Source organism: Protopterus annectens, chromosome 9.part0 (assembly GCF_019279795.1).
Source record: "Protopterus annectens isolate FY-2018-M chromosome 9.part0, PAN1.0, whole genome shotgun sequence".
Taxonomy (NCBI): Eukaryota; Metazoa; Chordata; order Ceratodontiformes; family Protopteridae; genus Protopterus; species Protopterus annectens.
In genome coordinates, this window is record NC_056743.1 from 496,711,527 (window position 1) to 496,739,164 (window position 27,638).

Here is a 27,638-nt window from a genome sequence, read left to right on the forward strand (position 1 = left end):
CCTATATTCCTCCCTCATCAGACCCATGATTGAGTACAATGCCCCATTTGGTATGTACCTCACCCGGCATTTACAACAGCTGGAGAGACCACAAAAGTACCTCACCAAGAGGATCAAGGGTCTCCAACATATGTCTTATTCCGCCAGACTAAAGAAACTTCAGCTCTATTCAGTAACATACCGCCTGCTCAGAGGTGATCTCTGCCTGATGTGCAAGGCCATGTCCAATCAGGATCTGATGGACATGCTCCACCTCAAAAAATCCAAGTCCATCAGGACCACGAGAGCTAAAGACTTAAACCTCGGCACAAGTATGAAAAGGACATGCTGGAGGGATAGATTCATAACCCAGAGGCTTCCCATGCTTTGGAAAAAGACCCCAGTTTGTATTAGGCAGAGCCCCACACTGACTCTCTTCAAGAGAAATCTTGATGAGTGGATGGGAGATTGTAAGTTTACCCCAGGGGTCACATCTGTGTCACTGCTAGACAGGGGCACAGTAAACTAATTCTATTATATAAGAGGACCTTCATTGTGTCACTACTAGACACAGTATTCTAAATTTATTCTGTACATTTTTGTACCATTTCATGGGGTGGCAAATGCCACATCACTATGGCTAGGCTTACAAATGCCCCAGGGTAGATAACCTAGTACTATACTATGAAACTATGAAACTAAGAGACAATTAAAAATCCCATCATCCTCATAATTTTGAAGAGGCTCATTTAAATTTGGGTACTGTTCACAAGCTCAGTTTGACATTGTATAAGGGTTCAATGCCACAGAATGAGATACAATATCGCTTTGTGATCCACAAATCCCGAGAGGGTGATGGAATAAGACTCTGTAGGCTTTTAGGTTGTCTTGCTTTACTTTATACCAGTGGTTACCCAAGCATGACACCAATATGCAAATAAGCCCATATATAATCTATAAACCTACTGATTAAATGCAATTCAGAAAATCTACAACAATGTTGAAAACACCAGTTCTAACAGTGTAAGCTACAGGAGTCCAGTGACATATAAACAACTGTTGTTACAGTTGTGGCCACAGTGATCCTCCTCCCCTACTGGTATGTTGCTTTCTAGGACATTATTGAATAACATGTCAACACCTAATAAGAAACAATGTGCACCTTTGTTGCATGCCAGGAAAATCCCTTTCCTCAATGGAGTTCCCTATGGTGCAGGCAAACTTGTTACTGTTCACACCCATAACTCACCAACACACACACAAACTGGCATAATCCCATAAATGGGAGGGTGCCTAGTACCCGAGTCACCCTAATATGGTAACGTGCTATCCTCTGTAGGTATGAGCAGTGAGCAACTTATTTTCATGAATCACTATTGCTCTCGACTGTGGGGAGAGCTGTACAAAGATCCCTCACTGTAACAAAGAATAATATGCTAACACACCTATGCACAAGAATGGATACAAGCTCTAAGTTAAAGCTGCACACATAATGGGTGGCGCACAACTAGGTTCAGTAAATCTGAGCTTGGATATGACAAACAGCATAGCACAGCATTCTGTCTAGACAGAATATAGCTGATGGACAAGCAAACATTCAGCACCACTGAGAAATATATTTGGCACGAGACTATAACATCAACCAGGTGCATACCACATTTCTTAACTTACAGTAGTAGTGTGGCATGTGGAGAACAGAAAAACAGGTATAGTAATCGTTTAGCAGTTATGGTACAAACAAGGGAGAGAGAACTTGTTAGAATTCAGACTATTTACAAGCTCTTACACAGTACCAGTCATGCATTAAATGCATTATACTGAGAGTTCTGCTGAAGTCGATGTCTGACTGTATGTCCACATGGTAGTAAGGCAGCTTAACTGTGTTCCTTATCAAGTAACTGGGTAAAGCTACTGAACAAGGCATGTTGTAAAAAGCTAAGCTGCGTTACTTTGGTTCTCTGTGATGCTGTCAGGCTACACAGAACTGCTTGCCAGTCCTGAGCATAGCAGCTCCTGCATCATTAAAGTGTATCAGGTTCTCCTGTATGCCATTCAGAAAAAATGGGATGAGGAATGTGTGTTTGCAGGGACTACTGTAATTTATGTCTATGCCCTGGTGACATGCTGAACATAGGGCACAAGATGCAGTTATGCACCTGTGCCCTGTGTTCTGCTCATGAACCCTAGGGCCCATGTATGTAAGTACGTATGTGAGTATGACACACACACACACACATATATATAGACAGTTAAAAGTGTAAACTATATGAAACAGAAGTAATTTATCAGCTGGTATTATTACTGAGTCTGCATAATGCGTTTCATCAGATGCTTGCAGATATCAAACATTTAATATTCTGTGATATATAGGTTCATATTTAGGTGCATGCAACAGAGTATTAATGTATAATGACTGACATTTACTGGTCCTAGTAATTCAGCACAGTGTAACTTGTCAAACATACCTTTCCAGTTTTTCCCTGGAAATGCACTTAGGGTTACAGATTTGCTGTTGCTTCATTTCTAGCAGGATATTAAAGGAACAGGAGTACATTTTCCTGACAGTTTTGACTATGTCAGCCTACCTGATCTTAACTGATCACAGTATTCTTTTCCTTTTATATTTAAAAAATAGTAATTGTACATTTGATTTTTTTGTAACCCCAGAAAATTAGCATTTTCTCCTATGGCCAGCAGAGGCAGTAGGAGTGGAGAAAAGTCTGGCTGTAAGGATTCAGTGAGGAAAAAAAACTGGAGCACAGTTAAAAGTGGAGGTAGGTGTTACGGATAAGAGCTTTAATACAGTTCTGGGGTTGTACTTTACAGATATGAAGCAGAGCAAGACACCATCCACTTCAGAATCCTGTGAGTAACGTTATATTTACAGGTAGCACTTACAACTGTCTGCTTAGTGCTGTATGCATCTGAAATGATAGCTGGCAGTATATAAAATAGGTTTTTCATCAGAATACAGCAGTTATAAAAGGAAAATTAAGCTGGATTAATACTGAGTTGCAGAAAAATAGAGGATGGAAATAAACTTTATATGCAAGGTATTTTTTGTAATGAAACAGCTATAATGATTTTGAAAACCAAGATTAGTGTCATTGAACTGTGGATTTTTTCCCCATAATGTAAGATATCTATAGAATAGGTCGTAAAATTCAACATGTAAAAATTGTGTGTGTGTGTGTGTGTGTGTGTGTGTGTGTGTGTGTGTGTGTGTGTGTGTGTCTGTGCGCAGATGTTTGCATGTGCGGTAGGAAGGGAATCTTTCTGGCTGAATTTAATGCAAATTTTGCCAATTCCAAAAGTATACCAGTACAATTCTTTCATTTATAAAATGCTGTAAGAGTTAATTTTAACTTAAAAGTATTGTATTTTGAAGCATGAACAGTCTCCCTCATATTATATCACTGTGTATATTTCTCTGTTTTACTTATATTTGAGTCATGCCTGATAAATTTATTTGTCCTTAATAAAGGGAAGTAAATAAACAGATAATGATGCAGTAAAAGTTATTTCATCTGTTTATAGTATTCCTTCAGTCACTAAAGAATAATATAGTTAACTGCACATTGCATTATACTCATTTGATTCACTCTCGGTCTTGCTTGCTCTTATTTTCCATGCCTGCAACATCTGATAGTAGCAGAATATCTAAAGTGTAGAGAATTCATTGTGAACGAGCAGTCGGTCTGACTTATATAATCTACGTGACCTAGTGCATGTCAGTTAACTTCCCAGTGTTTTTAGGCGACCTAGTGCATGTCAGTTAACTTCCCAGTGTTTTTAGGCTGTATCATAAATGAACTTCGGCTCATTATCAGTTTCAGAAAATGGTCTAAAATAGTAAATAAGCACACAAATAATTTCTCATTTTCAGCAACGTGATTTTCAGGGACTCTTATCTTATTATAATACTTAACTGCAAACTGCTAAAAATGACACATTACTTTTTCATAGACTCAAATACTTTTTTTGAATTTAATATAGTCCTGTAACTGCTGGGCAATTTTCCTTTATTTTCTGGCTGTAACCTCTGCTTTGTGTCAGTAGTAGATGGCATGCGAAATGCATCTTACTTGTGAAAGATTTAACTACTAGGAGATTTTTCTATATTCATTTTGCAGCTCTTTCTGCAGTTAGTAGCTCAGCAATGCTTTCCAGAAATGTTTATTTTTTTTTTTATTACTGACCTGTTTTTCAGTGCTGCTGTTCATGTTGTACAACATATTTATGTTACTTCTGTGATCAGTGTTTTGAGCACAGCATTAACCCGAATAGCATAGCGTTTGGGGAACAAGGTGGTCTATTGAGTAGATGATTTCTTCTCTCAGGCCACTTATGTTTAACCATTGTTTATGAGCCAGCTAATGAATTTCCTTTCATTCAGACAGCAAAGACCCAAGTCCAGAAATGCTTTTAGACTGAAAGCTGTAACAGGTGATCAACATTAGAGTCCGCACTGCTCTATTCATATAGAAATAGGAAAATTATGTTTATCATCATAAATGCATTCTCAGTTGTACAGTTTTGGTAAGATTGTAACATGATGCTGAATTGTTAATACATGTTTAAGTGGGTGTAAAGTCCATGGTTATACTTTGGTGCATGTTTAGAAAACACAGCATTTTTGACAAGACAGTAGCATTCCCTTAATGTATATGCTTGACAGGAAAATAAACGGCTGTATCAGATCTTACATTAAGAACTCTCAATACTAAAATCAGCCTTGGTAAATATTTATGCAGTTTTCTGAACTAAATAGCCCGATAACCAGCAACTCTTCACAGCATGGTTCTTTTATTTGTTAATTTACAGGATTGAAAATGCTCCAAGCAAAGTAGCTCTGTAAGGCATACTAGGTCATTTTTCATGCATCTCCCAGAAGACTCATGCCATGCGCTATGATTACCAGATAGCTCAGAAATTTCATTTCTGTCTCAGCAGTCTTATTATTAGTGCACAGTTCTAGTTACTCTCGATTCAAGCTGATATACAAATAATGCAAAAGTGATTTTCACTAGAACCTCTTATTTTATGTCCTAACTTACATGCAGGGAACCCCACAATGTTTACCCTTTATGATTTAAAATTTCTACAACAGGGCTATGTAGTTTGTGTGCTTTGAAACTAGAAATGTTCAGTTCTGATGAGATTCTGTTGCATTCTCTTTAATTTTCCGGAAAGCTAATCAGTTCGATTTGTGGCAGTAGTACAAGAGACACTTAGTTACAGAGGTTGCAATATCTATTAGAGGCATTTCAGCTGTCAAAGTATTTAGACAAAGTCCCATGAAGCACCAACCTGACAGGAAGGAAAAAATAATTAGATCAAATGAAAGCTATTTTACAGAAGAACATGTCAAAAGAGCACAGCACCTGAGACACTATTATGACATAATGCAATAAGAGGCCAAAAACATTTCACATTTCAACTTTGTTTCTTTGGGGGGTCTGTACTGTTATTGCTACCGCAACCTACCCAAGATGATTTGCAATAGACTGTGATATGCAGAAATGCAGGAGTGCAAGGCCAAAGCAGGGCTTCACATAGTCATGTGGATAATGCAAAGACAAGTTGGGAAACAGAATGCAGTTTTGGTGACTTTTTTATGCAGTTGTAGGGTGCTTGATGCACCTCTGTCATTTTGGCCAGTTGATTAAACTTATATTACTGAAACCATGTGCTCCCACAATGCATCTCCTGCTCCAAGATTCTGCTTATAAGAAGGTTTGCACTCATAGCTTTTGGAAGATCCCTGGACTCTGTCATAATCCTTTCTGAGACAATTTCTACATACGTTTCTCTGCATATAATAATTTATATGAGAGCCTACTTTGTCTTTAAAGCATTTCTTTGTTTTCCTCCCACCTCACGACCATCACACAAGTTACCATCCTTGATACCACCAACGGCAGGACAGTAGGCACTGCTGGCATGCTGTGGTGGGACATGGATAGAACAGTCAGTCTGTGAGATTGCTATGATCTTCATCTAGATGCATTCTACATGAGCAGATGGTTGCATGTTTCTCTTTGTGTTGCATGAAAATGCCACCCACTAGGCTGTAGTCCTTTCAAGGTTGGTCTCAGCCCCCTCTCAAATCAGAATGATACACCTGGCCACTGGCAACCACATCCATTCCCCTAAGCAAGCCTTTAAAGTTTAATATACTAGTCGAATCCCAAATATTGGAAAAACAGCAGAGAAGAAATCTCTAAAAAAAAAAAGAGGGCTAGCAAATTTTTTTCTTAATTGTACTCGGGGTGGTATTTTCAGTAAAATGGGGAATTCAACCATAAACTAAGGCAATTCCGCAACTATTTCTGAACATGTGCCCTAAACTTTTTAACATCTGTGTACACTACCACAAAAGAGGCATATAAAGCTTAGGTTTAAGTTCTCTCCCTGCTATAGCCCTAAAGGCAAACAAACACTTGAAGCTGTATGACACAGTGCATGCCACTGATGCATTTTCATTTTAAAGCTGATCCATCATCCTGTAAGTTAAGACAAAAATGAAGACTTAGCTGTTTAAGTGCTATAATATATGACATCAGTACTATCGTCAGAACATAGACATGACTATGGTTAAACAGCAGTCTGAGAAAGCTCTTATGAAGGGAAGACAGTCATTTTGGTGTTTCGGCTTATGTTATATTCTGTGTCAGTTCACCTTTCTCCCTGTTTTATCACATGACATAATGTTAGCACTGTGGATGCCAGATGGTCCTTGGTTATGCAAATAATTAACAATCTCTTATTCCCAGACTCAGGGGCAGATCTAAACAATCAGGGACAAAGGCCCCAATTCAGGGGAAATGTTTTAAACTTGGTATTAACAGTTTTAAAAGTTGAAAGAATAAGAAAACGTTGATGTACATTTTCTGAAGGAAAAGAAGTCCATTGGTTTAATGAGTGCAGTTTGTTGACTGTAAACAATTACTTTGTCTCACAAAATCAGAGATTTTTAGGAGAAATGTGTCCAAATTCTGAGCTAGAACCAGGCAACAGTTTGAGAAGTATAGAGGGTCTATATCATTTGAATGAAGTTTTCTAACTTCGAATACCATATGGGCAACACCATATGGTTGAAGTTATAGAAAACTTTGAATACTGAAAAAAAAAAAAGACAAAAACGTCACCTAACATGTTAAAGCAGGGGGATAAACCCTCTGCACCCCCCACACCCCCAGCTCTTTAAATATACCATCTTCGAAATCGCACTATAGTGCAGTAAAGGGAAGTCTTCCCTTTACCGCATTATAGTGCGGTCTCGGAGTTGTTATATTTAAAGGGTGGGGGGTGTGGGGGGGGTCACAGCCCCCAAAGTGGGGTGTGCAGGGTGGCTTGCCCCCTGCCTACAAACTTTAGTTTAGGGTTTAGTCTTTTTTTTCAGTATTCAAAGTTTTCTAACTTCGACCATATGGTGTCACCCATATGGTATTTGAAGTTAGAAAACTTCGTTCAAATAATACAGACCCAAGTATAGATGCACTTGTTATTGGTATTACCACTATCCACCAGTAGGTGTCACTGCAGCATGAGGTCATCACCAATCAGAATGAGCTTGTATCTATTCAGTGGCTCAAATCCCTAGTTTAAGGAGTCTTTATATTCTAGACACTGCATTTTCTAAGTAAGGGGAACCAGGGAGAATGCTAAAAAGTCTGGAAAAAAAGTTGTAGAAATTTATTAGCACTCATAAAAGGAAGAAAGAGACAGACAAGACATGACAGAGTGATGACGACTGTGCAGTAATTAAGTCCAAGAGGACACTATATAGATGGTGCAATGAAATACCAGCAAATGGTTATGTAGTGTTACTTAAACAGTAAGGTTATGCAGTGAGAATGTAATGTGGCTAAAATCAAAGTTATGAAAGTGTATATATAAAGACACAACAGTGAGAAAATTCAGAGCTGTGGACTTCAGTAAACTTGTTTGTTTAAATGAATGTAGGCAACAGACCTTAGAAGGAACCTCTCCATCCTATACGTTAAACAGGTTGTTTGCATGTGGATGGAATGGATAAATCGCATATATAAAACAACTTCATTTAAAATGAATAAAGGGACTAGGAAGCTGTAAATAACCAGCTATAAAAAATCCAGTGAAAGCCTTCCCCACTGCCTACCTTTGTGAATCAGTGACTGTTTTAGTTTTACTAAATAATATGCAGTATACTTCACTGCAAAAATGCTCAAATTCCTTTTGAAAGATCTGTTGCTACTGAAACCATGTTGAGGGTTTGTACAATGGAATTAATATATTTTTCCTGCTATCAGTATGTCACACTGCTATACTGAGCTGGGACTATAAAGCATCAGAATCCATTACAACTGACATTTCTTCTTTTTCTTTTGGCTTTTCATGGTTAGGGGTCACCACAGCAAATTACCTGTCTGCTCATGACTGGCAGTGGAGTTTTATGGTGTCGAGTTGCCAGCCTGGCGGCCAACCTTCCACAGAAGGCACACACACGTACGCACTCACACCTAGGGCCAATTTAGAGTATCCAATCCACCTACAGCATGTCTTTGGGAAGTGGGAGGAACCGGAGCACCTGGAGGAAACCCACTTGACCAGAGGGAGGACATGCAGACTCCGCACAAAAGGCACCCCAGTCCATTACAACTGGCATTTAAGATGTTAAAATCATCAAGCCATGATGTCTTAATGTTGACAATTACAAAACCTTTCTGTTTAATAGACTGGGCTCTAGATCGAGTCCTATAGAAATACAGTAATTTTCTGTGTGGTAAAGGTCTGAATAAAGCACTGCTGTTTTCTATATTACTTGGCATCTGCTGCATTTGTATACAGTAGTGTTTCTGTCTGACCAAACTGCTTATAATGGTATGCTTACACCTAATGTAATAATGCATAATTTTCATGATCTCTATATACTATGTTTGCATAATCTCATAGTATCTGCATTTATAACAATATGATGCACACACACACACACACACACACACACACACACACACACACACACACACCTGCAATGAAAGTGTCACTAAGTGCACTGAAAAGAAAGGTTAGGCTACCAGATCCATGGGAACTAAAATGATGATTGCTTTCCTTTATCCAATAAAAGAAGCAATAGCATGATGAAAATGTGACTTTCTCAGCTTATCCATGATAGGCTTTAAAAAAGAGGTTGGCCTAATGGCTAAGGTGTTTGCCTTACAAACACAAGGTACAGGGTTTGAGTCTCACAAGGGATAATTGGCTAGGCTTAAAATGGCTCACAAGGGCAGTTAGCTTAGTACTAATCTATGAACCTATGAAGCTATAAGAGATATAGTGAATATAATATCTTTCAGCAAATTCTGATCTTGTGACTGAGCTCTTCAATGAAAATTAAAAAAAAAAAAAAAAAAAAAATATATATATATATATATATATATATATATACATACTCAAGTGCAAACACAGGTCTTCTTGAAAAAGATAACTGACCAAAACATTGATGTTCACAAAATCAACCATAAAAAGTCAGCTTTGCAAATGTCAACAAGCTACTAAGCATACACAGAGCAAAAATCTTGACACGTGGAAAATAAAGTCTGAAAAAAATAATTATATATACTGATTCCAAGATCAGAGAATCCCTATGGAAACTGAATATTCCACTACCCTGGGATTGTCGACCTCACTCTTCTGTCCACCCATCTGTGCAGTTGACTAAATTTTGTCAAACAGATGTTGACTAAAGGCGGCCTTGTATATGTGTATATATGCATTTTAACTTTATGTCTACTTTTCTTCTTTAATTGAGATGGCACAGTGTGCTGTCACACGTTGGCAATATCCTGTGATGATTCACCATCTTGTCCAGATTTCCCCCCATCAATGAATGGACATAGCAAGGACCTGTAATTTTCGTTCATTTTCTAATGGCAGATCATTTCTCCAATGAGATTGTTATCAAGATCCAGTTTACTGAGACTATTTAAATGAATTTCTCAATGAATAAAATGATCAAATGCCTTCCTGCAGTATTTGCAGATGCCATCAGTTCTCTGAGATCCATGAAGGGAATGGAATTATGTGATTTATTTATTTTTAGTTATTTATTTGCATTGTTTACCGGGAAGGTTCACTGGGTCAAAAAGTACCCATTTTCAGCGGTGGCCCGGAGAGAAAAGCTCCACAATGATTTATATAATAGATATATTCGATAAAACTCAATTGGACAATGCAAGTTTTAAACAGTAAACAAAGTTTTTAACAAAGTAAGAAGACAATGCAGTTTGTACATAAATCTATCAGCTGACAGAACATGAAGACATAGGTACAGAAATAGATCATCCAAGGATAAAGGTGAAGTTTTAGAGGATAATATAGGATGGAGGGAGGATAGTAGTAGGACAGAGCACAAGAGCATGAAGTGTGATGCATAGGGGTGGAGCCTAGATGGCCAACTGGGAGCAGTGAATTTTGAGAGCTCCATAAACTAGTATAATAATATAGGAAAATGTTATTATTTTCAAGTTTAAAACATCAGAAATCTATCGATAATCTACTAAACTACATAAATATCAATTTTGGTAGAGATATACAAAAAATGTTCCTGTCAAGTAACTTGGAAATATATTGAGTCACTGAATATGAACAACAAGGAATTCTCATCCAGACGCTGCTTTGAAAAAAGAATTGCAATTGATGACATCTACCTTACAGGAACGATCTTTGAAGATGGATAGCTTTAAAAATTACTTGGAAAACCTCAAATTAAATTCTCAAACACAGATATACTCTTAAGGAGCTATTACAGCAACACCATACAAAAATAACAAATATAGAGATTTCTCTAAATGACATTGAAGGGAGACTCAAAGAGGAAAAATTCCAAAAAGAATTTCTGCTTAAATAGAATACATGGCTGCTTAACAAAACAGATGGCTTAGAAAACAGGGAAAGGAGAAACAACATAAGGACCTTTGGTCTGCCTGAAAACACTGAAGAAGACATTATGTCATTCTTAACAACCTGGATTCCTGAATTTTTAGACTTGAAAGAGGGACTTTCATTTGGAATTGACAGGGAGCATAGAGCATTGAGGAAGCCTGCTTCTAACTCAGCAAATAATCCACCTAGATCCATAGTTATATAATTTCTTGCATTTCTGGACAAGGAATTAATATTAAAATCTGCTTGGAGAAAATTGCCCTTAAAAATACAATCAAAGCCTGGTAATGTTTGACAATGATTATTCTTCCAGAATACTAGAACAAAGGAAAAAAGTCTGGCCAATAATAAAACTGTTGAAACAAAACATTAAAGCCCAGCTGTCATTTCCAGCAAAGATAAAAATACTTTTTGTCAATAAGATGAGAACCTTTAATGACTTATAAGAAGCTACTATATTCACCAAACACAACATAGTGTCTATCCCAGAAGAAATGGAATGGATGGCTCCTACTCTTAAAAGAATGAGAGAGACAAATCATCGGACTGATGCTAGAAAGAAGAAACAAAAAAAAAATTATTCCAAGATAGCTGTCCCCAAAAAATAACTTTTACAACTACATTTCTCAAAGTATCAACTGTTATGGTACATCACTTGTCATCTGTTTTTATTTAAAAAAGGAGGGTTTCTTAAACAACTGAGAAACAGTAATGATTTATTCAGAATGTTTAGAGTCTCCAATAATTCTTCACAAACAAAGGTAGGTGAAGAAGGGTTACTATTTACATTATATACAAGCCAAACAAAGTAGCGTATAATAAAAACATATCTATTCCCCTACTTGAACTCAATGAATACTTATCTTGGTCATTTTTCATTGATTTTACTTATAATAATTTAAGTAATTAACTAAGTCAACAAGGTACCATTCATCAGAGTTCAGAATCAAATGTAACAAATTAACATCATATACAATAGCAGTAACAGTAGAGTGTTTTGAAAAAAAAATGCTGTCATGGAGACTAATGCCTTTGTCAGTTAAAGTATGATTTGGAAATGTCATGTATATCCTGGTTAAATAACAGTAGCAAGCTCTTAGTACAAATGTCATCATTATTCTGTCTAAATATAGTTAATATCAGTTATGGCAGGTATCACAGGTACGAGTGCTGTTTGATCAATCCTAATACGGTGTGCGTGAATGCAGCTGTGAATGGCAGCTAGTACAAATGTCATTATTCTGTCTAAACATAGTTAATATCAATTATGGCAGGTATCATAGCTTTGAGTGCTTTTTGATTAAGCCTGTCATAGTGTGTGTGTGGATGCATCTGTGTCTGGCAGCTGTTGTATGTTGCCATTTTCATCTCCGGGAAGTTGCGGGTTGTGGCTTGTGATCAAGGTGTACTGATGCTTGTGTATTAGAAAGACACATTTGGTGTTTTAGCCTGGATCCAGGGGAAGGGGGTGGATAAAACTGTGATTTGGGATATTTTGGCAGAGAATAGTTTGTTTATACATCTGCTGAGTGAGAGGTGGGAAGGCTGGAAGAATGTGTTATCGCTTGTTGTGACGGCTTGTTGGATTTTTTTTTTTTTTTTTTTGATCTGTTAGCTCTCCGTTCTTTTTCTGGCTGCTGCCTCACTGAAATGGTAGGAATTTAGGTTTGAAGTTGCACTGAAGTGAAGCTTTGCTTCAGGTGCATTGTGAGCCTCTGGTATGCAGTACACAGACACTAACAGAAACAGATGCTCCCAGGTTGCTATGGTAATGATAATGTTTCTCGCAATGACGTTTTTGGTTTAAAAAAAAAAAAAAAATATATATATATATATATATATATATATATATATAAAATAAAAGGGCTGTTTTAAACCACATGGACGCATATTGATGGTCTCCCAACACTTTGTTTAGCTCATTAAGTTGATTCTTGATCATAAAAAAAAAAGCACAATTTTATATTTAAAATATATTTTGGTCTAAACACATTAAAGACTTACTTGAGAGTGGAAGTCTGAGTTATTGTGAAAGACTAAGAGCACTTGGTCTTGTGCAGTACCCTTTGCAGTGGTCTGGGAGGTGAGCTTGCTTAGACGTGTTGGGCATATTGGAATAGCTGATTCTAGGGGTATTTGTGGTTTGCTGGGAAGTACTACAGAGTCATCAGATTTCCTTCATGGAAATATCTGTGGGAATGGAAGGTATGTTGAGAAGTTCACTGGCAGAGTGGCCACTGCATGGAACAGGTTGGTAAAATGGAACAGGACAAATATTGCTTTGGATATTTTATGAACAGCCTGGAAACACACCACATGAATTAATGAATGGTATTCTGGCAAAACTGGATGGGCATTGTTGCCCACGCTTAAAGTACTGTTATGTATGTATGTAAGGATGGAAATATATTTGTAACAAATAAGAAACCAGAAGGGTCTTATAATTTAAAGTCTATGGAGTGTATGAAGATGCTTGGAAGGATCTAATAATAAGAATAAGCATTACAGCTTGTGGTCTCGCAAAATAACTAAGCAACAGCCAAAACAAACACACGCAATAGTTATGTAATGTATGATTTTAGTAAATCTAGACATAACATAAATAATCGTCATATAAGGTGAAGCAGTCTGCTGAATTTAGATATTAAAGATAGGATTTAATAACATAAGCTTGTGTATAACACTAGTGTCTTAACTTGTCATAAATGACATACACTACATTGAACATCAAGGGGAAACATGATGATTTTCTTAAATAAGTAAATATGCATAGCAAGTCATGTAATTGCTTTAACTTGAATTGTAGTTTTTGTAACCCATCTTGACCATATATAATACTTAAGTGGTTACCAAGGTAACAAATGTTTTATAAAAGACATCAAACTGACAAAGTTGTTCATGAGAAACAATAGAAGCCTGAACTTGAAATGTCACAGGATGTAACACTCGCATTCTGAACAAATAGTATTAAATTGATAATAATCACTCAGTTTAACCTTTGCTGATTATACAAAATAGAATGTTGCCATTTAAATCTAAAAACGTTCAGTATATGCCATAAAATGGCAATTTATGAATATGGAAAGGGAACTTGTAATCATTAATCACAGTAAGTGAATTTGTTTTTAACCTATATTTTCACTCATTTTATAATAAGAAATGACAGATATGAAAATCCTTATGTGTAGGAAATGGGGGGGATGCACTGATAATTAAAATGCACTAACTTTTATCAATGTTTACTTAAATGCTGGCAAACAATGAAATATAACTTCTGAAATATCCAGTAAAATACACTGACTTCATCAATAAGGGTGAATATGTTAAATAACCGTGTGCTATAATGTTTTACTGAGGTTTTATATATGACACATCCTACTTTACTATGATTGAATTGCCTGTCATCTATCTTTCATGTAAATATTGTTTATACAATAAGTAGACATTAATATTGTATTAGAATTCTGTCTAATTTACAGTAGTACTATATCTATTCAAAATAAGCTAAATATTTTTTATTCCTATTACAAATATTCTCCATATGATAATTCAATTTATGGAGCTCAGATGTTCTGGATTGTCAAGGTATGATTGATAATCTGATGGACTTAGGTTTATCCATCAGAATAGGAATGATTTTCATTCCATGGCTAGTGCAGATCGTAGTTAACATTTATTAATTTAAATTTATTTCACAAAAACTATGTTAGCATGACTGACCAAAACATTACTTTATTGGTAAACACTCAAAGTATAAAATTGATAATTTCCTTTAAAAGCTCAAACATATACTTTATAGTTATTGGAGGAAAATGTTTAATAATCACAATAAAGCAAAAAATACATAGTCTAAATAACCTAAGATGGATTTAACTTTATTATCTTTAAATACCAATGGCTTAAACAATCCTAGCAAGAGATCAAATCTGCTGAAATATTTAAAACTGAACAAAGCACAAATTGTCTTCCTTCAAGAAACTCATTTCAAAACAAATGGAAATTACAAATGAAATCCTAAGGAATATATGATATTGGCATAATCCACTTATAAGACAAAGACAAAAGGGGTAAGAATTTTATGGAAAACAAATGTGATTAACCCAGAAATCATTTATAAGTATGAAGATAAAGAAGGCCTTATGGCATTAGTAATAGTTAAATTTAATACCAGACTATGGACTCTAGCCAATCTATACTGGTTCCCAGGCATTGGGACAGGAACCATCAAAAACACTTGGATTTCATTTCCAATAATTATAAAGGCAACTTAATATTAGGAAGAGATTTTAACTGTATATTTGATATTTCTGAAACTACAAATAAAAGACTGATGCATACATCTACTGTATCAAAAGCTTTAAACATGAGGGTAGAATCATTTCATCTTGTAGATACTTTCAAATTTAATGAAGATAAATCTTTGTTGTTTTCCCATCGAGATCACAGATTTGGTACCCAAACTAGAATAGATAAATTATTTGCTGTCCATGACTTACACTCTAAAACCATTAATTTCTCAATTACTCTCTGCCCCTTTTCAGATCACAGTTCATTGATACTAAAACTTCAAAATGGGTACAAACCATTAATCTTTAACTACAGAATTCCAGTATATATAACTAAAATTAAAGAGTTCAAACCCTGGTTCTTATCTGAATTACAGTTAGACGTAGATATTAATTACACTACAGAGAATGATATGAGACTCATTAAAAGATTACATATATGGTAAAACCCTAACTTGGTATAAAACATCAGAGAATGGGATTCTGAATTATTAGATCTGCAATCCAAACTTTTGTAGTAAAAGCTGAAAAAAAATCAAAATCATTTGGAGATGGAAAAGAAAGTAGAAGTATTAAATAATAAATACAATGAAATTAACACATAAAACTCATTTTGGTTTAGAAAAACTAAAAATGAATACCTTGGCCATTTCTCCCAAATATCTACATAATTTATCCACAAGAATCAAAATACAATTAAAAGCTAACAACATTAAAAGTATTTTCCATGAAAAGAAAGGGAAAATATATAGGTGACATTCTTGATGCCTATAGAAATCACTATATGGAACATTTCCAAAAAGAAAATATACATATTGATCAATTAAATCTAGATGAAAAATGTTCTCATTTAAAAAAATACCAGAAAAGTTAAAACTAGATCTGCAAGCACCCATATCCTACAAAGAAATTACAGATACAATAAAAGAGGGAAAAAAATAATAAAGCTCCAGGTATAGATGGCATAATTCTGGAAATATATAAACTTTTCCCTTCAAAGATATTATCCCTCTTCCATAAAACTCTATTAGAAATTCAATCACGAGCTTTTATACCACTCTCTTGGAGATATTCCTTAATCACACCAATCCTAAAGGAAAACAAATCCCCAAAGCTCTGTGCCTCATATAGACCTATATCATTATTAAATAATGACTATAAGATATTTATGACAATATTAACTAACAGAATGAAAACAACACTATCCAAAACAATAAATAATTATCAAACTGGATTTATATATCCTAGACACACACATGACAATATTAAAAGGATAACTTCTCTTATAGATTATGTTAATAAAGAAAATAACCACTCATAAGTGGCTTAGATCTACAGAAAGCATTTGATTCCCTAAATTGGGACTATTTATTCAAACTCTTAATGCTATTTGAATTTCCTGCATCCTTTGTTCTTCTCCTAAAGAATATATATACAAATAATATAGCATATGTTAAGTTCTGTCCTTTTACCTCTGAATCTATACATATAACAAAAGGCATTAAAGAAGGATGTTCCATGTCACTGATTCTATTTGCTCTGGCTATTGAAATATTAGCAGATTCAATTTGTAACAATATAAAAATCAAAGGAATAGATGTTTTTGAAAAATACAATTCTAAAGTAATGCTATTTGCTCATGACATATTATTTACATTATCTAATACAAAGGAGGCATTCGAAAAATTAGATATATTAATTGACAAATTTCACATGACTTCAAGACTCCATTTCAATAAATCAAAATTAAAATTTTTATTTTTAAATAAAAAAAGAACTGCAGACTAATGGGGATCACATCATAGGGAAACAAGAATCTACCTTAAATATCTAGGAATTGAGTTATGAAAGGATAATAATAAATTAGCCTAAAAACTACAATAATATCATCAATACAATTAAAATCTCTGTGGAAAAATGTAACAAAATAATATTAACATTTGAAGATAGACTACAGTTAATACAAATGATTTTACTGCCCAAGATCCTGTATATAGCCTTGGCAATACAACTGTCACCAGAAAGGAATATACTTAAAGAAATAAATGCATACCTAATAAAATGTTATGGTTTCCCAAAAGAAACAAAATAGCTTTAATACATCATACCAGACTATAGAAACAGGGAGGATTAAACTTTCCTGATATACAAACATATATAAAAGCAACAATATCTAAAACAATTTCAGATTGTATAAGTCCAAATTACTCTGCAAATTGGAAAGAATTACTAACTGTAATATCAATAAATGAATTTTATTTACAAAAAAAAATTTAAAACAGATAAAAACAATTTGCCATGGTACATATTATGCATTAGTATGCAATATAACATAACTAAACCCACTAAAACTCGTATGATTAATTATTACACTGACTCATTTGGGAAAAGTATTAATGCAAATATAGATTTAAAAATCTGGTTTGATCTTTTAACACCATATATTGTCACAAAGAACGTTCCACATAAAATATATAAAGAAATTATGAATTCCTGGGAATAGAAAGGATTTGTTTGTTGGCTCCAATGTATCAAGGAACTAAAAGTTTTAGATATGCAAGTAATAAAAACAACATACAAAATTCCACAACATGACTGGCTAACTTTACAAAGTATTCTGTCATATTTGCAAGATTTAAGTTGAATAATTAACAAGTCTTCATTTAAAGAAATACCTAAATGTACGAAATACATATACAAAATCATATACAATGACTTTGACATGGGAAACAGTATTTCAAAATTTTTGAAAATATTGATAAACTATAAAACAACACCCAAAACCTCATATTGGAAATATATAACAAAAAGACACTCAATACAGTTAACTGAAGATATTAAAACAGATATCTTATCGATAAAATATACATCCTTTACACAATACTGGAAAGTTTTTAATTGGAAATGCTTGCACAGAGCATTCTTAACCCCAGACAGAATCAGTAAAATTAGTTCTTCCATAAAAGGAATATGTTGGAGATGTGAGCAAGTACACAATGTAGACTGGAACCACATTTTATTTGATTGGGTTAAAATTAAGCCATTTTGGAATGGTATTAATAACTTTCTACAAGCTTTATTTAATGAATCATTTTATTTAACTAAAGCTCTAATATTATTAAATGTGAACGAAGTTCCTCATTTGAATAGGTCAAACATGTATCTAGTATGGACTATACTTGCAATTTCAAGGAAGTGTATAACAAGAAGATGGAATACAAGTACAATACCAACTTTGGAAGACGTCTACAGCCTACTGAAGACCACAGCATTATTGGAAATTAAAATTAAAGAACTAAGAATTTATCCAAAGCCATTTAATCAACAACCCTTGGGGAAAAGACTTATCATTGATTGACACTATACAATAATTGATCAGACACTCTGATAATGGATTGGACATACTTATAAAGTAACTGTATGCATTAAGATCTGTTATTGTGTCAGGCTAATGTAAATAGTGTACATAGTTATTTAAGATGTTATGTATAAATACTATGGAATTCATTCAAATACATTTGAAAAATAAAAAAAAAACATTTTGAGAAAAAAAGAGTGATGCAGAGCTTGTGGATTTAAGTAAAAGTGGAAGAGAGTTCCATAATCTAGCAGTGGACTTGGGGAGGAGCATTTGACCAATGGAGAAATTAGGTTTTTCTACTTGCAAGAGTATTTGATTTTCAAAGTAGAGAGGTCTGTTAGGGTGGTACAGTATAAACAGAGAAGAAAATGGCAGGGCAGTTGGATGTATTGAATATTAGTTTGTAGGCAGTTGTTTTATATCTTTATTTAAATGGAGAAGTAGAGTATGACTTAGAAAGTGTAAGGTATTGCAAAAGGTGGTTAGAAGTCTGGAAGAGGTGAGTGGGTTGTAGTTAGTAGTAAGTTATTTAGTAGAATAGGCTACAGGTGAGATTATTAGTAGGGGAAACACATGAACTTACCAGGGTCATTGGGGATATTAAGTAATAGCAGAGGAGGAAATTATGCAGTTACATATCCTGTTAGTGAGAAAGTAGTTATGAAAAGCATTTTTAAAGTGATAAAGATTAATGTTGAACTTGAATGGGTGTTGGTAGAGTGTTCCATTTTTTGCCCATGGTCCAGGAGTATAATAACTGCCCTGCTGGAATTTTGGGTTTATGGACTTGAAACAGCTGTCGTTGTTCAGATCGCAGAGACCTAGTTGGGTTATATAGGGAGAATAGAGAGTTAAATGCAGGGCAGTCTTGTGGTTTATAACTACGTTTATGAATAATTGTGAGCTGGAGGAATAGCAGGTAATGAGGAAGTTCGGGCCATTATAACTTATGCAGGGCAATACAGTGGTGAGTTGAGTGGCAGGTATTAGTAGCAAATTTAGCAATCTTATTGTAGCATGTTTGTAGTTTTGACAGTGATTGCAGACTGGTTAATAGTGCTGCACCGTAGGTTAGAGAAGGCAAAACGTATGCCTGTGTAAGAGTTTGTTTAGATGGGAGGGAGACGAACTTACCGTGTCTATATAGCATTCCTGGCTTCTTGTGTGTTTTAGAGATATTGTTTTGACTATGCAAGTCAAATTTAAGATTTTCAGAAATCAGAATCTCAGCGTTTTGGAATTGAGGGATAGAATATGTAAATGGGGAGATTCTTAAAGTATTGGGGTAGATGATTGCAACACCACTTCCTTTTTTGCTAATCCTATCTGCTCTAATTATACTTAAGTATGGTGGGAGAAACTATGAGTACTTTATGGAAGGTTTTCACCATGTTTCTGTAGCGGTTAGGATATTGGTTGTGTTTTGAGAGAGACAGGCTTGTAGTTCAGAGGATTTATTACAGATACTTTGGAAGTTTAGGGTGGTGATATACAGAGTTGTGGAACATTGAGCAGAGGTAGTGTGAGAAGAGGAGGGAGAGTTGGAGGGCCCAGGGTTAGGGTGAATGTCTCCACAACAGATGAGAGAAGAGAAAATATGGGAAATATGGTGAAAGATATAAGATAATTTGGAATAGATAGAGTGTGGAATGGAGTCAAAGGGATTGGGAGAGTAGTGTAAGGAATAATTGATGTAGAGAGTAAGTTTGTTTACAGGAACAATAGGGTATGTGTGATACAGGCTAGGGCTAATGTTAGAGTAAGAGTCCTGTGGGGAGAAAGTGGAGCTGGTTGCATGCTGTGTATTCTGTGATACTGAATGTGGGTTTACAGATGTTGCAAGGATAAGAAGAGAAAGGGTTAGGAATACAAAGCATAAAAGAATTGAATTGTATAAAGAAAATAACATTTTGAGAGGTAGTATAGGGGTGACAGCACTGACATGTGATAAGAGTTGGGACAGGAAGTGTGAAGGAGGGGGAAAGGAAGTGGGAGTAGTCACTGAGCAAGTGGGTGTGGCTAAGGGGATATAAATGTAATGAAAGAGGGGGTGGGTGAGAATGGGGCTAGGCTAGTGGCGCAGAGTGAGCCCGAGCAAAGCAAGGGGGGAGGTGCAGCAAGCTGAAACCACCTTGTAAACTGCAGGCATACAACAAAAAACAATCTACAGACATGTAAGGAATCAGCTCCTTTTGCTGTATTGTCAGAGTAATTTGTGACAAAAACAGTTGTGTTATCAGTTTAACATAGGCTAAAAAGTGCTGCTTGGTAGATATGCAGTCAATGCACTGCCTCTCAGCAACTAGAAAGTATTAGCTAACAGGGCAAATAACAACAGAGATATGAGAAGTAGGGAAGTCCAGGGGGTAAGGGGGATGGAAAAGAGATGCAATACTGCTTACGGCGGTCATCCCAGTGTTATGCATGCCAGTGATGTTAACAAAAGACTGGCACTAATGCAATTTAAGTAAACTAAATGACACTTAAACTTTATAAGTTTGGTACAGCAGTGTCAGGACAGTTTCAACTGTGTCCAGATTTAAAAGTAGGAGTAAGACGGTGTCAGAGGCTAGCAGGATTATCTCAGTGTTTGTTTTAAGATCAGAGTTAGACATTATTCTTAAGGTTATGTTTAAAGACCAGATTACATTTAGGGAGAGGTTTTTTAGTTTCTTTGTGTGAGGGGTGTTTTGTCTTATTTTAGGAGGAATAGGGTGACCTCTGACTTCCACAAGAAATAGCGTGATTATGTGTATGACTGTTTTTGTGCATTTTCACTGAATTTTCCCTTTAATGAAGTGTTCAATGACTTTAGTGGTTGGAGGCTAAGTGGATTTGATAACGTTGCTTTTGATGACTACACTTTGATACAGTGAAACAGTGAAAACATATGAACCAAACACAAAGTCAGTTAACATTTCAGTACAGTGGAGATAAAAATAACCAGTCATATTCTTGTACTTACTGATGAAGGTGTCACAGGGCATCTCTCGTCACTATCAAAAACTAAATAGCAGAATTCTTCCAATCCCTCATCCACCTGATAGAAAAACAGGGTTTATGAAATGACCTTTTCACTAACCCAGTACTTGCATGCTGAGCTGACAATCAGTGATTTTTTTTTTTTTTTTTAAATAAGATGTGTAGTGAACAGTACTATGACTCAGCAAAACCTATTAGCCTAAAATCACATTCAGTGAAACCTGACATGAAAGACCCTTAAGCTTTCTTCAAAATAGTGAATGCTGCTGTTGTGGTGGGCTTTGTTTATACTGTTCAAGAAAGTGTGGAGGCAAACTCCCATGGAGAAAACAGGGGTTGTCATAATGGATTTCACTAAACTACCATTTCAAGCTAATAGAATTCATTTAATTGTGCTGTATCCATAATGAGTACAACACACGCCAGTCAAATAAATGATTGGTATATACTGCCAGTGAAATGCAAGCAATAATTCACCATGAGGTGGGCTTTACAGGGAAACAATCAACTGGGGGTGTTGTGAGACTAAGTGCTGGAGGTTGGCCACCCCAAACGTAGAATGTTTATTTCCCTGAAACACCTATCCAGGGGTTTAGGTTTGTTGTTTTGCATTAGTTTAATTATTAGTATACATTTCTGACAGTTGATGTACAAAGCAAATGCAAATATGACTCAGTCATTGTACATGCTGGCGTGAATGACCTGAGACGTACCTCCCTCTACTACATGAAAAGAGACATAGAGGAGCTCTCTGATCATGTAGCCCAGGCCGGTATGACCCTGACCTTGAGCAGCATCTTACCCTCACCTAAAATGATGCCACAGTATAAAGACAAAATGATCGATTTTAACAATTGGTTAAAATTTTGGTGTCATTCAAAGGGGATCCAGTGTCTGTCAGCCTGGGATGACATGCTCGACAAGCCACGTTGCTTCGCTAGGGACGGCTTGCACCTGTCACCCCTGGGCTTTCGGATATTGGCAAAGGCTCTTGCCACCCACATAGTGCCTTTTTTAGGCAAGTCTCAAAAGTCAAACCCACCTCCATAGACAGCACAAGGAACAAGAAACTAAGGGTAATATTGCTAAATGCCAGAAGTCTTAACCTCAAGATGCATGCACTCGAAGCTCTCCTCAGTATGGAGAACATTGATATCTGTGCAGTGACAGAAACCTGGTTCAAGGCTCCAGAGAGCACCCCAGCACTTCCAGGTTATACCTCATATCATGCTTTTCAGCCCCAAAACCCGGACCGAACCAGAAAAGGAGGGGGGTTTCCATATTTATCAAGGATATCCACACCTCCAGGTTAGTGGCATTGCACGAAGTATCGGAGACCATCCATGTGCAACTGACAGTGGACAAGACTGCTTTTCAGTTTATAGCATCCTACAGACCACCCTCTCAAACTCAGGAATCCCACTCGGCTTTCCTGAAAACATTGGAGAACATGAAGATCTCTCTGAACACCATTATATTGGGTGACTTCAACTACCCAAACATAGACTGGGAGCATTACTCAAGCCCCAGCACCTTAGCCCAAAGGTTCCTGGAATTTATAAACTCAAATGCTATGGAACAACTAGTCACCATTCCCACAAGAGGGGAAAACATACTAGACCTGATCATTACCAACATGGGGACTCTATGCTCCATACCAGAAGTATATCTCTCATTGGTAAGATCAGACCATAAATTAATTTCACTGGATATCCACATCCCGACCCCACCCCCAGCCCAGAAAACCATACTGAAAATCTTCTCAAAAGTGAACTTCACACTTCTCAAAACCGAAATGGAATCCTTCAAGGCCCCAGGGCCAGTGGAAACTATGGCCCAAACTGCAAAATCCTATATAAACGCATTCTACGGACATCTCCAGGAATGCATGGATCATGCTATCCCAAACAAAATCAAGACCCAATCATCCAAAGGCAGACATCCAGTCTGGTGGACCTCACCCATAAATAAACTGTACAACAGAAGGAGGAAGCTACTACATGATAGAGCAAAATCCCTAAAAGGGAAGGCATCTCTGATCAGTGCTAGCAAAAAATTACGATCCCTCATAAAATCCTCCAAGGCCAGCTTCGAGAGAAAAATTGCACAGGACACTAAAGACAATCATAAGGCTTTTTTCAGTTATGTCAGGAACCTGGGATGCAACTCCCAGACTTGTTCTGAGTTGATTCTAAACGACAAAAAATACACTGAACCCACAGACATCACCAATATCCTGGCAGACAGGTTCAGTGCAAACTTCTCCACCCCCTCTCCCCCAAAAGAGCAAGTATCTATCCCAGCAGAGTGCGGCCTCCCAAACATCTCTGATGCTCAGGTGAAGGCCGCCCTCTTCAAAGCAAAAAACACTGCTTCCATGGGACCAGATGGCATCCCGGGTTGTGTCCTACATGAACTCCAAGAAGAACTAATCCCTCAAGTAAAACTGCTGTACAATCTCAGCCTCACTACACGATATGTGCCCAAAGAATGGCGTACAGCAACAGTGGTCCCACTCCACAAAGGTGGCGCCTCTGCGACCCTGGAAACTATCGCCCCATAAGCCTGACTAGCCTAGTCTGCAAGGCTATGGAGAGGATCATTATGTAACTCATAAACAAGGACATTGGGGACCTACAGACACTAGATCCTACCCAATTTGGCTTAATCAAGGGCAGATCCTGCCTTTTGAACCTGGTCATCTTCTTTGAAACAGTCACCAAGGCCATAGATGAAGGGAAGGTAGTCCACACAGCCTATCTGGACCTCACAAAGGCATTTGACACAATACCCCACTCGGGCATCATAGATAAGCTATCCAGCCTAAATATAAACCTTTATGTCACAAGATGGGTCACAAACTGGCTCAAAGACAGAACCCACAGAGTCAGAGTTGCTGGAGCCATGTCAGACTCGAAACCGGTCACAAGTGGCATCCCACAAGGTTCTGTCCTGGGACCTCTCTTGTTCGGTATTTACTTTTCTGAGGTACAGGCCAACGTGGGAGGACTATGGCTCACCAAATTCGCAGATGACTGCAAACTGGGCGCCATAATCAACTCTCCAGCTGACACAAACATCCTTCAAAAAGGTCTCGCAGAGATGGATAACTGGTGCCAGAGCCATGGTCTAAAGCTAAATGCCAAAAATTGTATAGTCATACCCTTTGGCAAAAACAATGTGCCCACAAATTACCACATAGGTGGTAACCCATTAAGTACAGAGAAAGTAATTAGGGATCTGGGGACCCAAGTTGATAGCAATCTCTCCTTTGACAACCACATTGCCAAAGTGGTTAGAAAGACCTTCTACATAGCCCACCTCATCATGAAAGGATTCACATCTAGATCAAGAGAGGTTATCGTGCCCCTTTATTCATCCCTCATCAGGCCCATCATAGAATACAATGCCCCCTTTGCGATGTACCTTACCCGACACCTGCAGCAATTATAAAGACCCCAAAAGTACCTCACCAGGAGGATCAAGGGACTCAAACAGATGCCATATGCTGCTCGGTTAAAAAAACTCCAGCTCTACTCAGTTGCATACCGCCTACTTCGAGGCGATCTATGCCTGACATATAAAGCTATGTCCAACCCAGAATTAATGGACATGCTCCACCTCAGTAAATCTAAATCCCTTAGAGCCACGCGCTTGAGGGACTTGAACCTCAGCACAGAAATAAACAGAACATGCTGGAGGGACAGATTCATAACCCAGAGGCTCCCTTCGCTCTGGAATAGAATTCCAATTCATGTTAGGCAGAGCACCTCACTGGCTCTCTTCAAAAAGAATCTTGATGAGTGGATGGGGGATTGTAGGTTTGTCCCGGGGATTACTTCCGTGTCACTATTAGAGGCACAGTAAACTAAACTTTAAAAAGGGCACAGTATACTCAAATCAAGGGGTGGCGTAAGCCAAACACAATCGGGCTAGGCTTATAAATGCCCCAGGGCAGATAGCCTAGTATGAACCTATGAATATGTAATTGTTATTGGAAGTATTTGACATTAAAATATATTCAAGATAGAGAAACAAAATTTGCCTATTAAATATGTCATTGTTGTGTAGACACACACAAGGATGTAGAAGAACAGACAGACAGACACACAGGCACTGACGCAGACATACACAGATATTGAGGCACTGACAGAGTTTTCCATGCTGAACACAAGGATTTCACGCTAGAAGTGAAGTTCATATACATTTCCGTTCTCAAGACACCGAGTGTGCCTTCCTCTTGTAATTCTGAGACTTATAAGTATGATCCCCAGAAGTAAAAATGAAAAATCAAAAAAAAAAAATACTAGAGAGCGGCAAAAGTCCAACATCATTGTTCTCCATTAAAGCTGTCTTTTGCAGGGAGGAAATCCTTCTGCACCCCCCCAAATTTTATATATATATATATATATATATATATATATAAACTCTGAAAATGACATACCGTGTTGAAAAAGAATATTTTGAGAAATGGGAATATTAGACTTAGCATATATAAGTTCACATTTTCACTCATTCAGTCCCACTAATCCAAGTTTCGAATTCATGAGTCTAGAAAGATAAGTGGCCTAGCCCGTGTAGATCCTTCTAACTGCCTCACTTGGTTCTGCTAGTTTTGCATTTTCTCTATGCTTGCTAACTGCAACTTAAAAAAAAAGTACAAGCAGAAGACAGATAAAGATAAGCAATCTTCTCTTTGAGGGTTTCCTACCTGGTTATGTTTTTAAAAGTGTAGGTTGGCATTTTGAAAAAAAGGAGATACATTGGCTGCAATGGTGAGTTAAGATGGTGGCAGTTTTATTTTTACTTATCCAAACTATGCAGAGGTTAAGTACATTGATATATGGCAGTGGATTTACTTTTTATCTGGTTCTCCTTCACAGTAATAGCTTGTTGGGGAATGATCCTTCTCCAATTGGATTTAAGATTTCTTTGGTCCATTTTCCAAACAACGTTATTCTATTTTTTTGTAACAAATTAAGAGTCTCTGCAAATATTTCTGGCACTGTTTACCTCTTAGACCCACACTCAAAGATTATAAATCAGTTTAGACTTTGTTTTGTTCCTTAAATCAAACTTCTGAAGATCTTCATACTTGCTTAAACTGTATGATTTTCAGAAGTCATTTTAAACAAAAATGTAAAAGAATATTACCTTACAAAACTTGGTGCATTTGCATGGCATATTGACAGCTATTAATCTAAATTCTTCATGTTGTATATCAGATGTGATTATTAGTACTGCAGAAAATAATGTGTCTATTATACTGATATTAATTTTAGTTACATCATCTGAACAATGCAAATAGAATTATTATATCATAAGACTTTTTTAACAGTTGAATTTGAAAAACTTCAGCCACATATGTCTTTAATTGACAAGATTTGATGCAATTTTTTGTATACCAATGGTGAAGATGATTCTCTATTACATCTGACATTTGTATTCCAGATGCAAGAAAGGTTCCTCACAAGTGAAGATCAGAAAGCTGTAATATATGGAGAATGCAAGCAGAGATAGCAAATTATGACAAATCCTTGGTGAGCTGAAAGTGAAACAATGCAGAAAAAAGTAAAATGAAAATGAGTCTCTTAATAAAGGGAGAGAGCAGCAGTATTCAGCATTTGTCAAAATGTTTTCAAAAATTGCAGGATTTTCTAGGAAATCAGCTATAAATTAGGAATGCCAAACATTTTCCAGTCATATGGTCTTTATTAAACATCCATGTATGCCAATTGTTATGAATGTATTTATAAGTATTTATAAAATTCTACATATCTCAAAAATGAAGATGGGCAGATAAATTTAAAAGTCTACAAAAGCACTCATAAAAAAAAGAACTTCTGTTACTTCAGAATTGTGAAGAATGGAATCAAATGAAAACTGGGATCGCATGTCACCAAATACAAGTATCTATGAAATTGTAGTAAAGAACATCACAAATTCGAGTTCTCAGTTTTCAGGTGTTCAAATGATCCAGACGTTTAAGCCACTCATCATACCGTTCTACACACTAGTTGTGTTAATTGGAATATTTGGGAATTACCTCCTCATCTATGTGATCTGCAAGACCAAGAAAATGCACAATGTGACCAACTTCTTTA

General features: G+C 36.4%; 1 protein-coding gene across 1 annotated transcript in view; it reads left to right on the plus strand.

The window, feature by feature from the left end:
- Positions 1-2,736: 2,736 nt before the first annotated feature.
- LOC122811294 (prolactin-releasing peptide receptor-like) overlaps positions 2,737-27,638 on the plus strand; it is a 209,019-nt gene continuing 184,117 nt past the window's right edge. Inside the window, exons 1-2 of the mRNA XM_044083047.1 lie at positions 2,737-2,844; positions 26,986-27,638. The exon at positions 26,986-27,638 is cut by the window's right edge and continues 181 nt beyond it. Of these exons, the coding sequence (XP_043938982.1) occupies positions 27,401-27,638 (238 nt within the window). The 5' untranslated portion in view covers positions 2,737-2,844; positions 26,986-27,400. The remainder of the gene's footprint in view (positions 2,845-26,985) is intronic.